General features: G+C 47.9%; 1 protein-coding gene across 3 annotated transcripts in view; it reads left to right on the plus strand.

Annotated features, from left to right (window-relative positions):
* The window catches only part of LOC146182961 (TBC1 domain family member 13), an 82,332-nt gene that overhangs the window by 37,156 nt on the left and 26,792 nt on the right, over positions 1 to 18,384 (plus strand). For all 3 annotated transcript variants that reach the window (XM_084608992.1, XM_084608991.1, XM_084608993.1), the window contains exon 8: positions 3,566 to 3,632. In XM_084608992.1, the coding sequence (XP_084465118.1) occupies positions 3,566 to 3,632 (67 nt within the window). The remainder of the gene's footprint in view (positions 1 to 3,565; positions 3,633 to 18,384) is intronic.

An 18,384-nucleotide genomic window follows, 5' to 3' on the forward strand; every position in this document is an offset into this window, starting at 1 on the left:
CCGTCCGGCCGCTAACTTGCCGCTCCGAGTTTCATTGTATTCAGCCCTTGAGATGGTGAAGGCGGCCTGGGCGGAGGTGACGACCGCTTGCGTGTGAAACTGTTTCCGCAAGGCCGGCTTCGTCGACGCAGTACCGGACGTCGGGCCTGATGCCTCCGATGATGATGATCCCGGCGGCGATTTGTGGCAGCGCGTCGTCGACTCCGACATGGGAGGCCCTGGCATTGGTTGGCAGGATTTTATTTCTGAGGATGAAGACGCGGATATTGCGGAACCGTGCATGGACGAAGGCATCGTTTCTGAAGTGCGGGCCGAGAGCGATGCGGAAGAATCAGATGAAGATGAAACGTCTGAGCCAGCACCCATAAGCACATCTGTAGCAATGGGCTATATAGAGGGCCTCAGACAACTTGTCTACGCCAAGGGACTCGGCGAAGAGCACGCTAGTGCTTTAAATAAACTGGAGACCGCCCTCATCGCATCTGCACTGCAGAAACAGACGAGCATCACAGACTTTTTTGCTAAGAAATAAATCTCGTGTTTTGACCGCCAACTTTTTTTTTTCTCTTTTTTAGTTTGTGGTCCAGTTACTGCGAACTTCGGGATATAACGAACGGACACCGCGTGACGCTCAGGTTCGTTATAAGCAGGCTCGACTGTATTACGAACTTCGCGACGCCAAGCACTTTAATAGCAAGAGGCAGGCTTCGTTGCACTACATGTGTGTTGTGCGGCACAGCAAATGTTCAGGACTACCTCGCAGGCGCTGACAGCGCCACAGATGCCACGACGGCATTGGGAGTTGACAGTCAAAGAAATCTATGGCCTCCGAGATCCGAGCGCCTGTTTGTGCGCGCGGAGGTGATCTCGGAGGCCATAAGAAATTGTTCGAATCTCACTATCGCCGACAGCGCCGCTTCATCGGCGGCGGCAGCGGCGCGATCGAATGTTGCTTTTGCTTTTTTGGTTTTTGCGTCTTTCGAGTTTTTAGTGTTAGCAGCGGCATCGCGGCGTGGCCGTCGTAGCGTTCGGCGGAGGCTGCGTCGGTCGTCGTGTCGAGTGTGGTGTGCGTGGTGCTGTGATGGCGGTGAATGTGAAAAAAAGAGCAGCACTGACGGTAAAGACCAAGCTCAAGATAAAATCAGGGCCTTCAAGGCAGTTTACAAGAGGAGACGGATTGACACTCTTCTCGTGAAGCTTCTTATGAAGCAGGACTTGAAGGTTGACTTGCTGGGAGCATTGAAGCGGCGTCGGACAGCGTGAAAGGCGAAACGATTGCCAACTGCTTTCGGCACACAGGTTTTGTTCCAGCAGAGGCCCGTGCATCAAGTGACAGTGGGGACGATTCCAACGAAGCAGATGCAGAGCTCCGCGAGCTCGATGAGCCTGGAACGATTTTTCGCGTTTTGTTGGTGACATGCTCGCAACAATGACTGTAGAGGACTTTGTAGGCGGCGATGACATCGCGGCGACCACGGCTGTACTGACGGACGCCGAAATCGCTGTGGAAGTTTCTGAACATCCCGCAGACGAAGCTCAGGCTGACCCTGCAGACGATGAGAACATTCCGACTTCACAAGAAGCGCTTACTGCATTGGATTTACTGCGCCGCCACTGCAGTGCTATTGAGAGCAGTGGGTTTGCCCTTGTTGAGTGTTTGCAAACTGTGGAACAGGGCGCGATACCGAACGCGATCAACACAAAAAAGCAGGCCGCGATAACGCAGTTCTTTGCACGTAAATAAATAGACGGGACCCAAGTAGGCACCCTCCAAGTTGCTGTGCCTTCTGATGGAATTTTGCTGCTCTTGTATTTTCTACGAAATTTTATATTACGAATTATGGATAGAGCGAACTATTTTCCGATTTTTTGACTGTTCGATATAACGAGGTTTCACTGTATATAAGACGAGGTGCGAATTTACCTTATTTTTTCTTAGAAAACATCTGGACCTATATTCTATTTTATACGGTATTTGTGGCCGAATCTTGCTTTCATTTCATGCACTTAAAAATAATGCCACGCCAATTTCAATTTATGTAATCGAGGAGAAGTTGTAAAAAAAAATATTAGGAGCCATATTTTGGGGTCAACGTTGCTTGACACTACAAACTCTGGAAACTCAGTAAACAGGAGAATGGAAATACCTCATGAGCATCAATGATAAACAAGCTAACAGCAGCCCCAATAAAGATGGAAATTGGCTTTTGTGGCCACTGCACGGGAGTGACCATAAAGATAAAAATTAAGTTTTGCACGCCTTCGTTGCGATCATGTGGCGAAGCCGAAACCACGCCTGGACGACACCTGCAGCTAGGAATCAGGTCTGTTTATCCCCTGCATGGAATGAAGTGCCCATAAAGATAGAAATCAAGTTTCGCACGGTGCCTCCGCTGCGATCACATGGCGAAACCAAAATCGCTAAAGGGCGGCCTTGCCGCAGACCGGGTGGCACGCTGCAGCTAGGAATCTTGCTAGAAGGCAGCGCAATAAATTTCAAGCACTTCTTGTAAGTCCTAGGAGTTGGCAGCACCTCCCAGTGAGCATGCATTGCCATTAGGGCGCGAAATTTCAAACGGAGGATTGAAACCGTATTGGTACAGCAAAGACCTTGCGGGACATAAAACTGCCGCCATGCATTTACGGCAAAAACCCTCAAAGGGTTAAAGAGAAAGCGTAAAAAAAGAAAGTGCAGATTGAAAAGGCTGTGTTACAGGGGCTATCGTGGCTACTTTAAGGTGAAGCTTGAACATCCCCCTAATCCAAAACTGCCAAACCATGCAACACAGCTTTAGTTTGTACCACTAGGTTCAAGCCTTGCTTAAACCCCCATAGTTTTTTTGCACGGACTATACATAGTTGTCATAGCAGCTGCTGTTTCAGTTTGCTGGTGCAGATGATGAAGCTTGCCATCAGCTCATTGGGCGCTGAGGTTACCAGTCTGCACGCATGGGTGGCATATTGCTGGCCAGAGACCACATGGTGCCTAGTCTGGGAAAGGTGGCAGCCAATTGCAATTTCCCTTTCGTGGGAGCTGCTTTGTGACCTGGCTGCAACCATTCATGCGTGCTAGTTGCATATAGAGACTTAGATAGTATATACTAGCCTGCTAGGGATGTTTGATAGGTCTTGTGTGCAGTTGCTTTGCGCTGCGCCACATTACCTTTGCTTCTAGTTAAACATTGCTAGATGCAGTGACCAAAGTGTAATGCAGTATCTTGCTTTGGTGTCATGGTTAAGGACATGTTTTCTCTTCATTAAGGCTGACCTTGGTAAGGATTTGACCTTGTGACAATTATGCTAGTTCTTGCCTTCTGTCCAAACTGACTATAGGCTGGGCGTTCACATAATGAAATTACACCGCCGTTAAATTTAAGGAATTTTTTTTTTTTTTTCGACCAGCCTTTGTTGCATTCTGAAATTCTGCAGCATTTCTGAAAGCACTGCTTATGCCTCTTCTTTTTGTCATTCATACAGGGCATTTGAAAGGCGCAGTTGAGTGTAGGTTTTCATATGTCATTTCAGGGACTAAAAGAATGTTGGGTGCTCTTCTTTTCTTCTGTAGGGCATGAATGAGATTATTGGCCCCATTTACTATACCCTGGTGGCAGATCCAAATCCGGAGTGGAGGAGTAAGTTGGCTGCAATTTTTTTCTTTGAAGTGTCTCACTTTGTTGGTGCATCTGTTTTGGCTTGAGATTGGACACAGGAAAAAAAAAAAAGGAAAATATTATCACCATAATCAATTGCGTGAGGTTTCCGCAAGGACCCTGATGTTAGTTGTCCTTACTGCTTCCCCACTATGCAGGTGTATGTAAGACCAAGCAACCACTTGGAATTTTTAGTGATGCTGCATTCATACTGTGCATCATTTGTGGCGCATCTCAGTAGTTAGGTTTCTTGCTTTCATGCATAAGAAGACAGTGTAGGATCGGTCACTTGAGAGACCTGTGCCTCTTGCTCCAATTGGTGTTCATTGCTTATGTTGAAAAAAGCTGCCAGCCAGTGCTCCTCTGGCATGGAACACTCTGATGTGTGGCGGTTCGAGGAGGGATGGCATTCCACCCTGCCACCAGTTCGACTCTGCGGATGCAGTGTCCTTGCTTGCTACCCACGGAGGGAACAAATGGACAGACAGAGACTACAGAGCACACTCGAATGCTATTTATTGTACTTGCAAATAATACAAAGCATGACCGGCTAGCTATACGTCAACAACACCCGCCACGGTGGTGCAATGGTTAGGGCGTTAGACTGTTGTGCCCAAGGATGCGGGATCGAATCCTGGCCGCAGCGAACACTTTTTAATGGAGACAAAAAGCCAGGTGCCCGTGTGCTGTGCGATGTCAGTGCACGTTAAAGAACTCCAGGTGGTCGAAATTTCTGGAGCCCTCCACAACGGCGCCTCTCATAGCCTGAGTCACTTTGGGACACTAAACCCCATAAACCAACCAAACTAACCAGCATCAGCAACAAGATTTTCCTTTGAAGGAAGGCTATGTAAGAAGGGCTTGGGGAATTGGGGTGCAACTCAGCAATGAACGTTTGCACACGCTGGGAATAATAGCTGGAATTTTTCATGTGCGCCGTATTCCTTCGGACACGGCCATATCACAGTGTCTGCTGTGACAGGTGGCAAGAGCGTGCAGTATTTACTGATTGCTTCACGGCTTGGAAACAAAAGATGGGCAGCTGTGCACGAAGGGTCCTCCCGTATGTGCTGCATGCCTTCCCTCGGCCTCTGCGGTGGGAGACCACTCATGTTGCTGGCGTGGATCCAGAAGCTCCTTGTCGTCTTCTCACGGGAATCTGTCTTGGTGGTGCATCTGTCGCTATTTTCCGCTTTTTCCCCTTCCCTCGAGGGGAGGTAATTAGCTCAGCCCAGCCGGCACTGCCCCAACCATGGAGTGGTCCTAATGCTCGAAGGGGCAGTGGTGTGTTTCAGTCACCAACATCACATAGATAGTGTGTAGATATGACAATTACAGTGGTGGTGCCTCTGTTCTTATTGCTTTATACCTCTATGTAACAAACCTCCATGGGACAAAGTTCTCGATATTGCAAAGTTTTTCAATTCCCCAACGCTGCCCCCATTTAAAGTGCGTGTATTTGAAAACTCCATGTAACGAATATGTCTTGGCGGTCGACCTTGATATAACGAACTGCGGCGCCAACTACCTCTTAGCTAGTGCTAAATTACTAAAAATATGGCAGAACCCCGCGAGTTTCAGGATGATAAAACACGATCAGACATGAGGAATTTTTATGATAGCAACGAGCGACCAACGGTTCAGTTGAAATAGCGCACCGTGTTTCAGCGCCGACGATGTACCAACATGGCAATCGCAGTAGTCTCCACTGCCTTCACTTTTGGAACGGGGCACTGCAATAGTTCATGCTTAAAAGGAGTGAAAAATAACAGAACAGAGAAGAAAACATGGGGTGAGCCACGTGCATCCATCGCTGCCATGCGGATGCTCGTGAGCTCCCGCGTGTCGGAAGCAGGAACAGTTGAGCGCCTTGGCGACGTGAGGCAGTCAGTCGGTCTCCTGGGGCTACGGTAGTGGGAGAGCAGAAAAATGGGAAGAGCCAGGCACCCTCCTTTCCCCGTTCCCTCGTAGATTCGTCTTGCGAGCCGCGGCAGAGGTATAGGCTGCTGTCGTAGTTGCGCCGCGGCCTCAGCATTATCGCAAAACGTTTCACTGCTTCTGCAGTCTCAGATAATTCTGAATAACTGTAAGCACTTTCAAGGTGGTTTCCCTTGCAATCAATTCTTAATCTGGTTTTCGTTCTGCGTAGTCCCTTGGAGTCTCCATGCAAAAACTGCATGTAACGAATACCTGGATGCAACGAAAATTTTTGGACATTTTACAGTTTCGTTATAATAAGGTTTGACTGTAGTTTGTATCATTTGCAACTGTCCTAGAGCTTGAAACAGTGTCTAATTACGCATACACTTTGATACAGATTGCAGCTAATCACCTGTGTATCAAAGGCAATACCAAAACCAATAGACAGGAGGTATGAAAGAGATAGTTGGGAGTGCAAAGCTCGAATGCTGTAGACAAGTGCACTGGGCATGTAACAACAAGCAGATGTGCCAACCTGTAAGATTCTGTGGCTCCTAGCTAAGATTTCTCCTTTTTTTTTTTTTTTTTTTTTTAGTAGGTAGATGTGGGCGTGGGGTGGGGAGGGTCACATTGGAAGGTGTGGCATACTATTTCGGCTGAGAAAAACTAGCATGAAAACTTTAGTGCCAGCGCTTTTTTCTCATAATTGTGCCATTTGGCACACCTGTTGTCAGCAATAAGGTACTATCTTGATGAGCACTTGAAGGGGTCCCCTGCTTCTTGAATTTTTCTTTCTTTTAGCTTTCTGGCCATCTTTGCCTTGGGAAATGAGTCCTGCCCTAATTTTGGTTCCCTGTCTTGAATTCTCCAAGCTGTCCTGCTGGCAGTGAGGGGCCTGCATTAGTTTAGACCTACTCATTAAGTTAGTGTTACCTGCTAGCCATGCAAAATACTGGCTAAGAACACTTCATCTTCTGAGTTTTCACATGCCAGACTTAAAGATCTCCAAATGTTGTTTAAATAAAAATGTTTCTAGAAAAGAAGTGACGAACTCGCAAGACTCATTTGAGTTTATGTGTGATAGGAAATACTTGTAACCAATTTTAGAGGTATGCAAGCTTGGGTATGACTCTTTGACTCTCTAACATGAGGAAAGTGGTCATATGTTCTGTGTTTTGATTAAACTTTTTTGTTCCAGAACTGGGAGATTTTAAAATTGACTGCAGTACATTGAAATGTCATTTAATTACACATTTAATATTATGAGCTACATTTTTCATGTCACCTAATTTTATTTACAAAATACTAAAGGTTTTTAGATGCAATCTGAACAAAATTTGCAGAGTTGTGCCTGAGGTGGCAGAAAGTTAGATGGGCAGATGAGGTTAAGAAGTTGGCAGGGGTCAAGTAGGTGCAGCTAGCACAGGTCTGGGTTAATGAGAGGAATATGAGAGGCATTCGCCCTGCAGTGGGTATAGTCTGGCTGACGACGGGGACGATGATGATGCTTGTATCCAAGCACAATAAAATTTCAAGAAACTTGGGAATACATGCAAAATGTTTGCCTATTCAGTGGTCAGTACTTCCGAAAAAATCAGTTCTAGCTCAGTCTTCTGGCTGAGAAGCAGCCCTTTTAACAATTACTTTAGTTAAGGAGGGGCAGGGCTCTTGGAACGCTTTTAGAGTGCGGCTCTTTGGCACCCGTTCCTGCGTTTCGGGGCGGTGGCGCTGTCAGCGTTATTCCTCGTAGCTAGTTCGGCAGCCGAGGCAGCCACGCTCCGCAATGTGTACCCCCCTCCCCCCACCCTTCCCCTTCCCATGACAGTCAAGAACTGTTAGTGGAGTGTTTCTTGAAGGAATATGTGTGAAAAATAAAAATATTTGTCTGTAATTGTACATACATGTCTTGCTCGAATGCTTTGCCTCAATCTTTCAAAAAGCTGAAACAGCTGATGAGTTGCGCTTAAATTTCGCATTAGGAAGTAACGTAATCGTCGGCAAATTTTTATTGCTTTCAGGCTGAATGCAATGGAAATTCAGTCTTAATCAGTTTTTTTATTCTGATTTCAACTATGTAATCACTTCTCTGTTATGTCAGTTATTTTTCAAAATACTTGATATTTCCATTCCTTTGTTTACAGAACCAATACAGTCAAATCTTGATATAATGAATGCCGCGGGCCCGCAATAAAAATCATTCGTTAATTTGAAGCAGCATTGTAATGAAAACTGCGATTATAAGCCAGCGGTCAAACCTAGGTATGAAAATGACTTACCTGGTCAGTAGACACGTGTGTAGATAAGCAAAATCTCAAATGAAAGTGTTGCATTAAGTTCAAAGCTGATTTATTTGAAGAACTGAACTATCTTCTCCCTCGTGAAGCAAACATGACTGTGTACTATATTACGCCACTACAGCACATACACCTTCCACTTTGTGCAACACCTAATCGGGTGTGTGATTGCATGGAGCGATGAAAGTACGGACTTTGTCCATGTGCAAGGAAACATCACGATATGACCTCATCTTCAGTACTCCGTGAAGTTTGAAAATCTTGTTTCAGTCTTTCAAAATCATTGCGGCGGTCGATGGGGCAATGCATTCACACATACTCTCGTTCCGCTCGTTTTTCCCCTGAGTTCTATCTCGTGGTCTTTGCTTCCATTGTTAACCATGGAAACAGAAACAATGTTATTGCTTTGCGCTGTGCGTGCCTTTGTTTGCGGCACGAGTATGACCTGCACGTCGCAGTACAACGTGAAGTGGCATGGACATGACGAAAGCATGACTGGCCGAAATGTTGTAACTGGACGGCTTTAGTGGCTGCAGACTAGCACGAGTCGCGCCTGTGGGGCATCACTGCGCATACGGTGACTGCCTTGAGAGAGAGAGAAAACTTTATTGTCGGGAGTAGTGTTACTGGGTCTTAGTGGAAGAGCCAAGTGGCCGTTAGCTAGTGGCTTGCGGCGACTTCTTCAGCGCGGTTTACGGCGCCCAATTGTATATTGTGAAAGAAGGCCAGGTCCAGACGGCAAGGTCGTGAAGGCAAGGCAAGGTATGCCGTGTCAGCGTTTAATCTGATGGAGAAAAACCCAAGCGCGTGCCGGAGCCAGCGCCGCGGGACGATGATGATGGTATGTACAAATGAAAGAAGATCCGTGGAGGGCTCACACAATCTGCCCGGGGGGTCGGAAGCGGCCAGCCTGGCCGCTCCTAACCAACTGATGTACCGCGGCGCACAAACGGCTTCAAGCGAGATACATGAACAATTTCAGTTCCACAATGGCGCCGGTCAGCTGGGGGATCAACAGGTGTGACTTGGTAGTTTACTGGGGAAGTTTGGTTGATGACCTTGTAGGGACCAAGATAGCGGCGCTGAAATTTATCACTAAGGCCAGGGGTGCGCAGTGGTGTATAGAGCAGTACTTCGTCACCAGGACGAAAAGAGACCACTCGATGCTTCGAATCGTAGTGACTCTTGCGGTCTTGCTGGCACGCTTCTGTGTTGAGGCGGGCAAGATGGCGGCATCTGGCCACACGGGATAAGAACTGAGCTGGTAATGATGAGGAGTAGTCGGGCGTAGAGAAGAAGGAAGTGTCGAGGATTGTAGTGGGAGGACGGCCGAAAACGAGGAAAAATGGGGAGTAACCGGTAGTCCGCTGTACTGCAGTATTATAGGCGAATGTGACGAATGGTAGAACAGTATCCCAATTTCGATGATCCGGTGTGATGTACATGGATATCATATCCGATAGGGTGCGATGAAATCGCTCAGTCAGACCGTTAGTCTGGGGATGGTAGCTTGAGGTTGTCTTATGGAGGGTGGATGACGCACGAAGAACTTCGGATACGACTGTCGATAAGAAGGCCGTCCCGCGGTCACTTAGAAGCACCCGAGGAGCGCCATGACGCAATACAATTGACCGCAAAAAGAAATTAGTTACCTCTTCAGCGGAACCAGTCGGTACAGGGGCCGTCTCGGCATAGCGTGTAAGGTGGTCGACAGCTGTTATAATCCAATGGTTACCCCCATTGGAGAGAGGTAGGGGACCATATAAGTCGATGCCGACTACATCGAATGGTGTGGCGGGACAGGGAAGGGGCTGTAGGAGACCAGCGGGGGAAGAAGTCGGCCGCTTGCGACGTTGGCACAGGTGGCAGGAAGCAACGTATTTAGCTATGGTGGTAGACAGGCCAGGCCAAAAGAATCGTCTTTTCACGCGGTCGTATGTTTTGTCAAAACCAAGGTGACCTGCAGTAGCGTCATCGTGGAAAGCCGCTAGTATAAGCCAGCGAGTTCCATCAGGATAATACACGTAGCAGCGTAGTATATTATCTTCAAGCTTGAAATTGCGAAGCTGTCGGCGAAGCCTAGCGTTGGGTGGGCTCGAAGCACCGATAAGGCGGTCGATGATGGCCCGGCAGTAGGCATCAGCTAATTGCTGTGAGCGGAGATCGTGTTTGTTCTCAGAGCCGTCAAAAGAAACTGCAGTGATATGCGTCGGTGGAAGCAATGATCGGCTGTGGTCAGAGGTGGAAATGCATTGTGAAGAAAAACAGCAGGCTGATTCCGAAACCGGGCAGCGAGAAAGAGCGTTGGCGTCTTGGTGTTGGCGACCCGATTTATAAACGACGTCGAAATGGTATTCTTGCAGGCGTAGAATCCAACGGCCAAGTCTGCCTGTCAAATTTTTCAGTGAAGATAACCAGCAAAGAGCATGGTGATCGGTCACAACTGTGAAATGCCACCCATATAGGTAAGGGCGAAACTTTTGAACAGCCCAGACGACGGCGAGACATTCCTGCTTGGTAATGGTGTAGTTTTTCTCAGCTGGAGTCATGGTCCGACTGGCGAAGGCAATCACTTTTTCATGCGAAGTTGCATCGTGCTGCAGAAGTACAGCGCCAAGACCGTGACCACTGGCGTCAGTGTGCAGGATGGTAGGAGCGCTGTCGCTGAAGTGGCCAAGAACTGGATCTGATGTGAGGGCGTGCTTTAGGTCGTTAAAAGCAGTGTTGCACTGTTCAGTCCACACGAAAGGGCTGCGCGCTTTAAGTAATTCATGAAGTGGCGCAGCAATAGTTGCAAAATGTCTTATAAATCGCCGGAAATAGGACGCCAGGCCGAGGAAACTGCGCAAATCTGTAGTCCGTTGCGGACGAGGAAAGTTCAAGACCGCGATTATTTTTTCAGGGTCTGGACGAATGCCGTCATGGCTAACCAAATGTCCCAATATTTTAATTTCCTTCTCTGCAAAGTGGCACTTCTTGGTGTTGAGCTGAAGGCCCGCTGAAGCAAGACACGTGAGGACTTCATTCAGGCGCGTGAGATGGTCAGTAAACGTTGACGAAAAGATAACAATGTCATCCAGGTAACATAAACAGGTTCTCCATTTGAGGCCACGAAGTACAGTATCGATCATTCTTTCAAATGTTGCGGGTGCGTTACAAAGGCCGAAGGGCATAACGTTAAACTCGTAAAGTCCGTCGGGAGTTGTGAAAGCGGTTTTTTCTTTGTCGTCCTCGTGCATAGGTATTTGCCAATAACCTGAGCGGAGGTCCAAGGTCGAGAAATATTCGGCGCCTTGGAGAGAGTCAAGGGCGTCATCAATACGCGGCATCGGGTAGACGTCTTTGCGGGTAATTTTGTTGAGTGCGCGATAATCAACACAAAATCGTACCGATCCGTCCTTTTTTTTAACTAATACTACTGGGGAGGACCATGGGCTTGTCGATGGACGAATAATATCACGACGGAGCATGTCATTGACATTTTCTTCAATTACTTTTCGTTCCGAGAGAGAAACCCGATAAGGTCGTCGGCATACAATTGAGTTACCTTCGGTAAGGATGCGGTGATGCGCAACACTAGTCCGTCCCAGTGGTGGGGAAGTGGCATCAAAAATGGCTTGGTGGGCTTGAAGCAATTGGAGCAATTCTTGACGTTGGTGCGGCATGAGGTTCGGATTGATTGTCTTCGACAGCATGGAAAGAGAGACTTGCGATGAATCACGTTGCGGAGGTAGCGGGGCAGTGAGCACCATCATGGATATAGGATGAGCATCCACTATGCATGGCAGGGAAGTTCCTTTAGTCAGCACGAGGGATTCACGGGAAGTGTTCGTGGCAGCTATTATCGCCGAGCTGCTGCAGAATCGTACAAGACTTGATGGGAAGGCGATTCCACGTGCAAGAGTGCAAGATGACGATGAGATGGTGCGATGAGTACATCCCCGTCACTGATGTGTTCAGAAACAATGGTAATAAGTGTTTCGCACTGTGGTGGCAATACAATATCAGCTGCGGCAATGAGGGAATGATGCCGTGCAGAAATGTCAGATGAAAAATCACTGTCTGTCATATGGATGACCCGGTCGCCACAAGAAATTAACGCTGAAGTGGTTGACAAAAAATCCCATCCAAAAATCATCAAATGAGCACACGGTGAAAGCACAGCAAACTGCACATGGTGGCGGACGCCCTCTATAACAACTCTAACTGTACACTTTGCTGAAGGCTGCAGAGGGACGCCATTTGCTCCACGAAGTTCAGGTCCATCATATGGTGTCGTTACTTTCCGCAAACGGTGGCACAAATCAGCATGAATAACAGAAAGTGCAGCCCCTGTGTCAATCAAAGCTTCGACCGGTAATCCTTCAGCTAAAGTGGAAATCATATTATACGGGCGATGAGGAGGACCTTTTGTAAGTTCGCAAAGTGCAGTTTCATCTCCGGAAACTGCATCGCTTAGTTTTCCGAATTACGGACAGGAAGAGTTGTTGCTGGTCGAAGTGGCGAAACAAAGCGGCGGTATGGGGAAGGGGACCGGCGTCGGGATACATGAGCCCCACTTGGTTCAGACGAGGATACCGGCGGTGGAGAGAACCGACGAGGTTGGCTGTGAATTGGTCGTCGCTGATAATATGCAGGTATGTCACTTTCGAAGGCGTCATAACCACGTCGCTCGTTCTGAATGCGTCGGCGACAAAAGCGAGATATATGTCCTCGAATTCCACTATAATAGCACACTGGGCGAGAGAGGCGCCAAGGTGCGTAATAGGGTGGCGTTGGTTGAGCCGTCGTCATGGCGTTGATGTGGTTGTAGGGTGGTGCTTGGGGTGGGGGAACAAAAGGAGGAGGGGATGCAGCGACGTGAGCGTAAGTCGGTGCTGGGCGAGGTGCAGGAGGATCAGGTGTGACAGGGTGGTTGACCAACTCTTCTTTATTGATGTGGCGGTGGCCGGCGTCGTTAGAAGGAGGAGACGAATGATCGCACCCGTGCCGGCAGAAAGGGCTGAGGGCTTGGAGCTCCTCGCGGATTATCGCTCGAATCATGGCTCGTAGATCGAGGGCAGTAGAGGTCGGGGCAGTAGTGAAGCCGGGCTGCAATGGGAGGACTGTAGCTGGTCGAGGCGTTGGCAGGTCGATATAATGGAATCAACACTTGATGGATTCTGGGCACTAGTGTGTTATAAGCCATTGAATTGATTCCCTTCAAGACATGGTGTACACGTTCAGATTCCGGCATGGTGGGACTGATACGCCGACAGAGTGCCAGCACGGCCTTTATGTATGACGTATAGGACTCATCGGGACCTTGACGGCGGGTAGCGAGCTTGTTCCTTGCGATCTCCGTCCGAACAGCCGGGTCGGCGAAGTCCTGTCGGAACTGCTGCTTGAAGGAGGGCCAGTTTGTGGTGTGGGGCTCGCGGTTAATAAACCAATTTCTGGCGACCTCAATAAGGTAGAAAGATACGTTCACAAATTTCAAAGCATCATCCCACCGGTTGTAGGCACTGCAGCATTCATAAGTGTCAAGCCAGGCATCGACGTCTTCGTTGCGACGACCAGCGAACAGCGGTGGGTCGCGTTGTCGTGTGGGCACCATCGGAGGCGGCGGTGTAGCAAAGGTAAAGGGTCCGGCCGGGTCGGGACTGCTCTCGATTGACATGACGATGGTAGTTGTTAAACGGCGACCGGAACGTAGCTCCAGCGAAAGGCAGGGCACAAGGCAGCAAGGGGATCGAATTTCACCTCCACCACTTGTGAAAGAAGGCCAGGTCCAGACGGCAAGGTCGTGATGCAAGGTATGCCGTGTCAGCGTTTAATCTGATGGAGAAAAACCCAAGCGCGCGCCGGAGCCAGCGCCGCGGGACGATGATGATGGTATGTACAAGAGGAAGAAGAAGATCATGGTATGTACAAATGAAAGAAGATCCTTGGAGGGCTCACAATATCGGGGCTCTCGTTACACAGCACTTCCTCCCAGGATTCAAGTGAGGGAGCTTCTATGAGAGCCTTGGGAGGCAGGTCCTCTGAGCAATCCCACAGGATATGATTAAGGTCGGCTTTCTCTCCGCACTTAGTGCATGATAAGCTTATGCTGTCCGGAAATATGTGCGAGTAAACCGCCGGGCTGGGGAAGGAGTTTGTTTGTAGTTTCCTCTAAACAATTTCTTGTTGTCTTGTTAGTGATTTGTGTGGTGGTGGGTATACTCTCCTAGAGAGTTAAGTGTTGTGTAAGGTCGCTGTATGTAAGCAATCCTTCTATTTCAAGTTCCTCGGCATTAGGTCTCACCGCTCGGCCAACGAAATCTCGAGCATGTTGGTGAGCAGCCTCATTGCCTCGGTTCCCTAAGTGGGCAGATGTCCATACGAGTTCTATCTCTCTGTCGAGTCTGATATCCGCGAGGATGTTTCTGGCAGTATCTGATATTCTGCCACGCGAGAAGTTACGTATGGCAGTTCTTGAATCGGTGACAATTAGGTCTGCATCTGTTGTAGCGATGGCTAGAGCGATTGCGGCTTCTTCCGCCTGGTCCGAGTAGCGGACTTTGACCGAAGCGGCTGATACGCACTTACTGACGTTACTGTACTGCTTAATTACACAGATGGCAAAGGCACCTTCAGCCATATTGTAGTCCAAGGTGTCAGTATGCACCACCCCATCGTGATTTCGGTACTGTCTGTTTAGGGCCCTAGCTCTAGCTTTCCTCCTGCCTTCATGGAAGGAGGGATGCATGTTTTTGGGCAAAGGTTTGGAGATAATTTTGTCGCGCACTCCTCTTGGTAGTGGTCCTGGGTGGTTGGCTAGTGGTTCGGCATTAATTCTCATGCGGTCTAGAATTTGTCTGCCTGCTTTAGAGTTCGTTAGTCTTTGTAGCTGTGCTGTCTTATGTGCTGTGATCAGCTCCTCTACAGTGTTGTGTATCCCAAGTGAGAGAAGTATTTCGGTTGAAGTGTTTCTGGGTAGATCTAGCCCAGCCTTGTAGGTGCTTCTAATGAGTCTAATTTCTCCTTGTCAGATTGAATGAGGCGGAGATAAGGGACTAAGTTTGTGAATAGACTACAAAGGCATGGATAAGACGACAAATGTCAGCCTCTTTCATTCCTCTCTTTCTTGCCGTTACTCTGTGTATCAGTCTAGTGATTTGTTGCACAGTCATTTCCAGCCTGTGATAGTAACATTGCTCTTCCTATTGCTCTGGATTTAGAGCCCGAGTACTCTAATAGGTATGGGTATGGGTAGTCCGTGCAGGCAGACTTTTATCTCTACTTTGTCTTGCGTTTTCCTTCTGACTGCTAGTAGTTCAGACTTAGGTTGTGAGCATTTCAGCCCAATCTGGTTGGCGTATGACTGGACTGCATTCATTGCTTCTTGAAGCGTTTCCTGTATGTGAGCATCTGAACCTTTTGTTACCCACAAGGTGATATCGTCAGCATATAGGGAGTGTTGAAGATCTTGGATTTTTGTAAGTTTGCGAGGCAGACCTATCAGTGCTAGGTTGAATAAAAAGGGAGAGAGGACTGATCCTTGCGGGGTTCCTCTGTCTCCTATTGCTATTTTGTCCGATTTAAGTCCTGCGATACTTAGATCTGCAGTCCTTCCCGAGAGAAAGGAACGAATGTAAGTAAAGGTTTTGTTCCCCGCGTTTATGTTGGAGATGGTTTGGAGACTGGTTTCGTGAGAGACATTGTCGAAGGCTTTTTCCAGATCCAAGGCAAGAATCGTGAGTAGAGAGTTGACTTCTGAAGCCAATCATTGAGCTGGGCAGAAGGTCATTCTCTTCTGCGTAGTTCTGAAGCCTATTTAGAATAACATGTTCCATAAGTTTACCTAAGCACGACGTAAGAGAGATGGGCCTTAAGTTTTCTATGTTCAGTTTCTTTTTGGGTTTAGGAATAAAGACAAACTTCGTGTGTTTCCACATCTGCGGAAGTTCACCTTTGTTCCAATAATCATTCATTAAGTCCTTAATTGCTGAGGGTGACTTTAGGTTTAAGTTTCTTAACATTTTATTGGTTACGCCATCTGGCCCTGGCGCCGAGGTAGTACGTAAATGGCCAATCGCGGCCCAAATTTCCGCTTCCGCGATTTCTCTGTCTTCATTAGGAACCCCTTTGTACTCGTAGGTGGCATTGGGGTTGCTACCGGTATTGAGATATCTGCTTCGGAGTTCGCTTAGCAGATCTGCCTCTGTATTTGGGTATTCATGTATGATTTGACTCATGTGAGATCTGCTTGCTGTATTAGTGAGCGTGGGACCTAAGAGGTGTCTAAGCAGAAGCCAGGCTCTTGGCCATTCAGCCCATCGCAGATCTGTCCCCATTGTTGTTTGCCTAGTTCCTGTGCGTGGGATTCGATCTGTCGTTCAATTGATGCTAGCTTTGACTTTAATTTCTGGTTACACCTCCATTTCCTCCATCTGTTTAGGATGCTTATGTGTGCCTCCCAGAGATGCAAGAGTTTAGAATCAGCGAGGGACTGTACCTCTGGTGTTTCTATATCCTGGGTGGCAATAGTAGAGTCTTCTTTGAGTTGTGTAACCTATGCTTCCAGATCTTCTGTATTATTAGGGGCTGTGTCTCTTAATTTTCGGAAGCTGTCCCAGTCCATGATACTGGATTAGGCTGGTGTTGATTTGTGTGATGTAGTGTGGAAGGTGATTTGTATGATGCAATGATCGCTGCCTACTGGGTTTTCTGTGTTCAGCCATTTCGCTGCTACAGTAAAAGCTCGTTAATTCGAACTTCGCGGGACCGGGAAAAAAGTTCAAATTATCCGATGTTCGAATTATTGAATGGCCTCGAAAAACTGACAAGAACTATTTGTATTACGGTAAATGTATCATATTTAGTTGCGTATCGCTCACATAATGAACCCACCCAGCCCCGATTTGTGTCAACGAATGCGAAAATAAAAAATATAAAGGCGTCAGTCATTAGCGCGTCCTTCTGTTTGGCGCCATCGCGCTGTCAGGGTCCACAACACATTTCTTGGTAGTGGGCCAAGAAGATGCGCAGCGATAATGGGGTGTTTATCTTTTGACTTTAGCTCCAGCAGGGTGGGGGGAAGCTAACTTGGCAAAGTGCCAGTGCTTGTCTATGTTTGCTTTATCATGCTATGAGCAACTGGGGGGGGGGGGGGGGCACGTCTACTGCCACTCCAATAATCTGAACGGGCGATAGCAGCAAGCGGCGAACGGCACTAAAAGCAGGCGTCATGATCGCCACTGACTCACCTGCTTCCATTGACAACTGATGGTTGGAAGGATGGATGACTATCGCAAAAAAAGAAAAGTAGCCCGTAGTGCCCTTCCGAGATCAGGGCCTTTCATGGGCGTTGGCTCGGACCGCGCCGACAGTACTTATCCCTATTTCCAAATTAACAGGATTGGAATTAATGAGTATTTAGTTCCGAGCTACGGAGGTTGTGCAGAAGAGAGAGCAGGCAGCCGCTGCCGCGGCCATGCACTGACCTTGCCGCGGCCGCCGTTCCCACCCTCCAACGCTGCCGGCCGCCACGCCGGTGATGGCGACATTTAAGTTTTACCCACTTTTCTATGGTTTTACCTGGTTCCATCTTCTGGCCCCGTTTTGGATGTGCGCAGCCTTTAACTATGCCTTCCGATTGCAGAGGTGTTTCTTTACTTTTTTTTTTTTTGGCTGCGTGATGTGCGCCAAGCCGCCTAGACGCGGCGGTGCGTAGTTCGAATTATCTGTAGTGGAACCGACTCGCGTTCGAATTAACGGGCTTTTTTATACACAGATCTCTATGGAGCTTGGCCGGACCAAGTAGTGTAGTTCGAATTATCCGAAAATTTGAATTATTGAGCTTTCACTGTATTATGTTTTTAGTGAAGGCTAGGTCGGGCATTGTATCTCTACTTACGCTGTTTCCTATGCGCGTATATGCTTGAAGGTCATTGAGAAGAGAGAGTCCTAAATCTCATGGCTTCCCGTAGCCTAATTCCTTTCCTGTTAGATTTTATGTATCCCCATACCGCGTGGAGAGCGTTGAAGTCCCCTACCACGAGGAGTTGCGCCCCTTTGGCTAGCGTAATTGCTTTCTTTAAAAGATCAGATAGGCTGGTGCCTTTGTCCCGTGGCAGGCTATATATATTTAGGATGAACAGGTTTTTATCTTCACGTTTCTGGGTTCTATTTCCAATAACGTATAATTGGCCTGGACACTATCGAATTTGTGCTGTATGGCTGTGTTTCTCTGTATTAAGGTTGCTGTGAGCGGTTTCTTTTTGGTACCGCGCGTCTTTCTGAATGTAAGTTTCATATCCGGCCAGGCTGGTATGTCCTTTATTTTCCTGGAGAGCAATGATGTCAGGTTTATTAATTTGTGGTAGAATCTGCAGTAGGCCCTTTTTGGACTTAAAGCCTCTTACGTTAATTTCTTGCTGGCTGGGGGCCATGCTGCTCTTGAACCTTCTGAAATACGTGGGTAGTGATCTTTGCTGCCCAAATTTCCATTTCTAGTTTGAGTAGTTGCAACAACTCTTGAAATTTGCTATCAAATT

The sequence above is a fragment of the Amblyomma maculatum genome, chromosome 7 (genome assembly GCF_055883805.1).
Source record: "Amblyomma maculatum isolate TAMU_Amacu chromosome 7, ASM5588380v1, whole genome shotgun sequence".
NCBI lineage: Eukaryota > Metazoa > Arthropoda > Arachnida > Ixodida > Ixodidae > Amblyomma > Amblyomma maculatum.